Source organism: Nomascus leucogenys, chromosome 9, assembly GCF_006542625.1.
Source record: "Nomascus leucogenys isolate Asia chromosome 9, Asia_NLE_v1, whole genome shotgun sequence".
NCBI classification, from domain to species: domain Eukaryota; kingdom Metazoa; phylum Chordata; class Mammalia; order Primates; family Hylobatidae; genus Nomascus; species Nomascus leucogenys.
The window spans coordinates 35,275,682-35,281,681 of NC_044389.1; the positions used below are offsets into that span (position 1 = coordinate 35,275,682).

At 49.6% G+C, this 6,000-nt stretch overlaps 1 protein-coding gene across 5 annotated transcripts in view; it reads right to left on the minus strand.

The window, feature by feature from the left end:
• The window catches only part of SLC1A7 (solute carrier family 1 member 7), a 49,242-nt gene extending 45,142 nt beyond the window's left edge, over nucleotides 1-4,100 (minus strand). For all 5 annotated transcript variants that reach the window (XR_004031710.1, XM_012501974.2, XM_003264409.3 and 2 more), the window contains exon 1: nucleotides 3,777-4,100. Coding sequence is in view for 4 of the 5 variants with exons in the window: in XM_012501974.2 (XP_012357428.2) it covers nucleotides 3,777-3,953 (177 nt within the window). In the remaining variant the exon portion in view is untranslated. The remainder of the gene's footprint in view (nucleotides 1-3,776) is intronic.
• Between the last annotated feature and the right edge of the window lie 1,900 nt (nucleotides 4,101-6,000).

The window sequence follows — 6,000 nt, forward strand, 5'->3', positions numbered from 1 at the left end:
CTTTATCCCAGTTATTGACATTAATTTTTTTTTTTTTTTATGGCGATGGGGTCTCACACCATGTTGCCCAGGCTGGCCTTGAACTCCTGGGGTCAGGCAATCCACCCACCTTGGCCTCCCAAAGTGCTAGGATTATAGGCATGAGCCACCAGGCCTAGCCAAAGTTTTTATATTAATATATAATATTTGTACATATTTATGGGGTACAGTTGGTATATTGTTACATACACTGTGTCATTACAAAGTATGTCACAGTGTACAGTATACCCTGTCAAATCAGGGTATTCAGGGTCTCCAACACTTCAAGTATTTATACTTTCTATGTGTTGGGCAGCTACTCACATTTTTATCTTAGTTCTTCTATTTTTAATTTCCCCAGATTCTTTCTTGTTCTCTGATTGTTCCTTCTTTTTGCATCCCCTCATTGTACGGTAACTTTATCTTCACTCACAGCTCCGGAAAGCTTAAGAGGAGATTTACAAAGCTTCCTTCTCCTCCCCGCCTTGTCTCTGCTTCATTAGAGACCCACTTTTCTCTTTGTTTCTCTCATTAGACATCCCCTTTTCTCTTCGTTTACTCTGTTTCACGTTGGCAGCCTCCTCACATTTCTGGTGGCATGGCTTTCTGCTCATATCTAAGTTTGAAGCGCTAAACTTCTGCATGTATGAGTAGGGCTTGTCAACTGACGGCCCTCAGGGCAGGGTGACAGGTGCTGATCTGGCTTTTTCACTGGGGCTGGGTGGGATGGTAGAGGAGTCTCCTTTATAGCAGAATTTAGAGATATTTTCTCTGAGGCTTCAGTGAGAGAAGTCTCTTCCTGCCTTTGGCTGAGGAATGACATGGTGCCTAAGCTCAGCTGGCAGCGATCTGAAACCATGCTGGGGACCCCACTCAGACGAAGATGTCTGTTAATTAGTTTGAAGTAGGTGCCTCAGCGTGGCCCTCTCTCCAACACACACAGGGGTGGCCCAATACCCCCAAGTCCAGATTCTCTGGTTCCTTGGGGCAGGCAGGGGGTGGAGATGGGTGAATGAGTCCCCCGACTGAACTGGAAGGTCCCTAGGGGTCTAACTGCTCTGGTTACAAAACTCCAAACCATGCCCGGGCTTTCAACCCCAGCCTCACCCTGCCTAGTGCAGCATCTTGCTCTTTTATGTTCTGGAGTCTGCAAGACAAACTGACTTGGTATCGACTTCCACAGACTAAGATTCCAGCTTTCTGTGAACGAGGTCATATCAGCTCCACCCACCTCCATATTATCTAATTTGTTGTAGCCTCTCGATTTCTTTTTCTCAACTGTCTCCTTTTATATTCTCTTTATTCTTGGTGGTTTTACCTTTTAAAAATCCCGTTGCTAAAATGTTAGTGGAATTCTAGGAAGGAGGGAAAAAAATGGATACAACTGTGATTCACCACGGTTTAACTGGAAGTCTTAAAATGCTCAGTATTTTTAAATGAGATACTCATATCCCAAGATAAAATCCTGTGATTTTCTAAGTTCTTTTCACAAATAGAACATTCTACCATTTTCCAAATTGTTTATGATTTTTGCCTGTTGCATAAGCTTACAAAACAAGAAGGGTTTAGTTTCTGAGTCACAGGCAAAGAGATCAAACAGAGAAATCCCAGATTTCAAAGTAAGATGCTGAGAAAGCCAGTTCCTGCCAAATAATTGTTCTAAGCCTCTACATCCTTCCTTCAATTTATCTGGTAGGTTAATCCAGACCGGAATACATTTGCATTTCCAAACAGATGGGAAAGGCAGCTTTGGCAAAGGAGGCCCCAGATGAGTTTGGCTTTTAATAATAGGCATTCCAATTTGTTTTCACAAAATAATCTTCCTGCAGGAGATATGTTTTTGTTGCTGAGGAAAATTAAAGAGAACAAATTGCAGATTTTTTTGTTCCATTGCCAGTTTAATGCAGCAGATAGTTGAGCGTTCTCTCTGTGCCTGACACATGGCTAGGCTCACGTTTTGGTTAAAAAACAACAACCCATCTGTTGTCCAGCAGTGTGCAGCTTGGTGGGAGAAAGAGACACCCACGTAACTAGCTCTGAAGCTAGGCGGCCAGCAGCAGGGTTACAGTTACTTTCATCAGCTATGGGCGATGGGATGGTTCCTGATGTAGATAGGACTTTAACAGGTAGATAAGAGAGGGAGGGGGAAGTAACATGTAGTAAGCACCTACTGTATGCTGGGCACTGATGAATCCTTGGTTTATTCCTCATAACAATTGTAGTAGACATATACTGCCCCACATCCCATTTTACAGACAAGGAAACTGAGTCCCAGGGAGGAGAGAGGATATTGCCCAGCCATTTGCTAGCAGAGTCAAAGTTCAGGGTTCCTCTGCCTCCAGAGTCCATGCTTCTTCCTAAATAACTGCTCGAGGCTTAACAGGGTCACTACGTCGTGGCTCAGTTCTCCAGGAGTGGGTGTTTTCCTTTTAATGGAAGACAAAGTCTAATGCCTGACCCCAGTCGTAGAGATGGCATTAGACATTAGTGAGCTGCGGGAAGAGGACTTTCTGGAAACAGGGACAAAGCCTCTCTCCTTGACCACACTTCAGACAGGCTCCTCTGAGCCCTCTTTTCCACTGGGCTTTGTCCTTGGGCCTTGTCTTTGGCCCGCATAGTCCAGCTTTAGCAAAAGTCCTGCCAAGTCAGTTTAGTGAGGATCCCTCACCCTTCAGCATCCCGATACTGGATCAAATTCCTCATCCCAGATCAATGTCTGATCACCCTGGCCTGCCTTCAACAAGAATCCCCCTACCCTGATCCTGTAGTCATTTTCTGTCCCTGGCCCCCTTCCTCCTTTCACTGGCTATAAATCTCCAGCCGTCTTTGTTGTATTTGTGGTTGGGTCCTATCTCCCTCCCCAGGAGGTCTTGACACCTACCCCCCCACCACAATAGTCCTGAACAGAGCCTTCCTTACCAGTTTAACAAGTGGCAGAATGATTTTTTCCTTAACACCATGGGAATGTCCCTCCCTCTCCTGTAGGAGATGGGGACTGACAGGGAAAGGGGCTCTTTCCCAGGCAAGGCAGCTTCCCCATGGCAGTTACACAGGCTGGAAACCTGGGGCCTGGCTCCCCTTCCTGTCCCCCAGCCCACATCCAATCGGCCCCCACATCCTGAAGCTTCCCCTTTTGAAAACAGTTCTCACATCTGTCCCTTTTGTCTGCACTGCCACATCTCCCCCAAGCTGCCCCTTCTCGGCCCCCTGCCTGCCCCAGTGCCACCCCCTCTCCACTCGGCACCTGAGGGGTCTCCCAAGCTCCAAACTGGCCTGTCGCTCTTCTGCCCAAAAGCATCTCATGGATGCCACAAGCCTATGTGTGGCGATGGGACCTATGGGCCTGCTGGCCTCTGCGCTCCGGCCCCTGCACCTGGCACCTGCTGCCACCTCTGCCTAGAGCGCCCTTCCTGGATCTCTTGTCATTTGAGCAGCCTTTAGGAGGTGTTCTCTGGTGCCTGTTTGAACTCACACAAGATCCCCCTCTTTCCCCGCCATGGCTCTTGGCCTTGGGTTTGTTGTCACGAGGCACCCTCGCCTCTCCTCACCTGGTGGTGCTGCGTTTGTAATCACTCCCCAGAACCACATGACTGGTTCCTCCCTCTAGTCCTGCAAAGTGTTTACCACACCCATGTTACCGATGAGAAAACCAGGACCCAGAGGGGCAGAGGGACTCACACACTGTCATGGCACCCCAGATCCCTCAGGCCCACACACCCCTCCTGGACAGGGACCCCGAGATGCTCTGGGTGGCTGACCTGTGGTGAGAGGCGCCGAGTCCTCAAGAAGAAGCCAAGGAGGCAGCCCACGATGACAGACAGCACAGACAGGATGAGTAGTCCATTCCGCCTGCACACGTCCCTCCCCCGTGCCAAGATGGCATGTGGCACCATGGCGAGCCTGGCCTGCTGGCAAGGGGCACAGCACCATTCCATGCATGAGAGCCCGGCCGGGGACACAGGGTCTGGGCTGAGGGCTCTAGCCCCTCAGCAGGCAGGTGGTCGGAGTTGCTAAACACCAGTCGCCAGCCCCACGGCCATGCCCGTGTGGCCGCCTTAGAGGGAAGCCACAATCCTATTACCAGCTGCATCATTAGGAGCTGGGAGCAGATTAGGGCCTGGGAAATTAGAGCAGACCACGTGGTCTGGGAGTTCAGGCCTCAAAGCCAAGCATTCCTCTTAAACAGTTGAGTGGACCAGGTACTGGGGGGAACAAGAGGAACATTTGCTTGGTTCGTTTGATCTTTACCCCTGCTTCCTTCCAGAAAGAATCGAAAACAAGACAGTAAGATATCAGTTTCCCTCAACATTAATTAAGCATTTACTGTGCCCCAGGTGCCATTCTAGAAGAATATTACATGTACTGGCATATTTAATCCTAACACCAATCCCAAGAAATAAGTACTATTAATATCACCATTTTACAGATAAAGAAACTGAGATGGGTGAGTGCACGTGCTGTGGGCCAGGCCTGTGCTGGCTGCCTTAGCTATGCCAATCATAGGGAATTGTCCCAAAGACCCCAGGGTTCCCACCTTCATTTTTCAGACAGGGAGGATGAGACCCCAGGAGCCAGTCCCTTGGCCATGGTCACAGAGGCCAGAAGTCAGGGCTAGGCCAGTCTGTTTCCACCACATGAACAGGCAGGTAGGTTCAATGGTGCTTGGCAGTATTGCGGGGAATGTAGATTCGAGTCCAGGGGACCTGAGTTCAAAGGTGGGCTGTGCCACTCACCGGGAAATAGGACGTAGATGCTCCAGGGCTGTTTCAAGCCTGGTGTTGGGCACCCTGCAGGCTCTCTGGACCTATTATTTTTTAAAGATGATAGAGCCCAAGAGACCCACATTCAGGTCCCAGCTCTGCCACTTACTAGCTGTGTGATCTCAGGCAAGCATTTCATCTCAAGGTGCCTCAGTTTCTCCATCTGTAAAATAGAGATGATAAAAGCATCTACTTTGTTAGGGCTGGTACAAAATTCCACCCAGAGGGTATTTGGAAACGCAGTGTGAACCCTGGCGTGCTGAACAGGGGAACGGACTCTTAGGGTCATTATCACACTTAGTGCTTTGGAGAATGGGTGTCTTTTTGCTATTTCTTGTGGCCTGGCCTGCCCTGCCCTGTAAAGCCAGGGGGAATTAACCCTCGTCTATTTCACCAGAGATCTGTAATCTCATTAGGGACAGTCAGGCAGCAGGCAGCAGGGAGCGGGAAGTGCAGTCTGCAGTGAGGGTGGGAGGTAAAGGGTGGGGTGCGCACAGGGGCTTCCTCCTCCTGACATAGGAGACAGGGGCAGAGGATGAAGAGGACAGGGCCAAGGCGGGGCACTGTGGGGGCGTGGGGGAGAGGTCGGGAGAGGGGACTGGGGCACAGGCTCTGAAGCCATGGACAGAGCTCCCGACTGAGAAGATTCTGATCCCAATTTAATCAGCTCTGTGACCTTGCCGTCTCTGGGTCTCAGTCTTGTCCCTTTTAGAATGAGAGAAATGGGCCCAGGTACCTTCATCAAAGGAACTTCATTTCAACAAACCAATCTTCCAAAGCCCCTGCTCTTTTCAGTAGCTTGGGGGTGGGGGGTGGGGGTGAGTACAAGTCTGAGAGTTTTATTTCTCTGACTTTGACTATTAAAACCAAAAGTTTCTTGCTACACCTTCAACTGCAGCAAATGCCTCATTTTCCAAATAATCAGGTGGTTAGTTACTTCCTAGAAGAGAAAACATGCTAAGTGGGTATTTGGATTTGTGTTTTGATCACCTCCTGGGCTCAAACAATCCTCCCATCTTGGCCTCCCAGCATGTTGGGACTGCAGGCATGAGCCACCACACCCAGCCCAGACCTGGCCTTTAGCTGTGCCATGATATAGGTGAGTCTTTCTACTCCAGCTCCATGACTCCGATTCCCAGGACATCCCCCACAGCCACCACTGACTCCTCTCCCCCACATGCTGACCCTACCGCTACCTGCCTACCAGACTATAGCCTTTCTT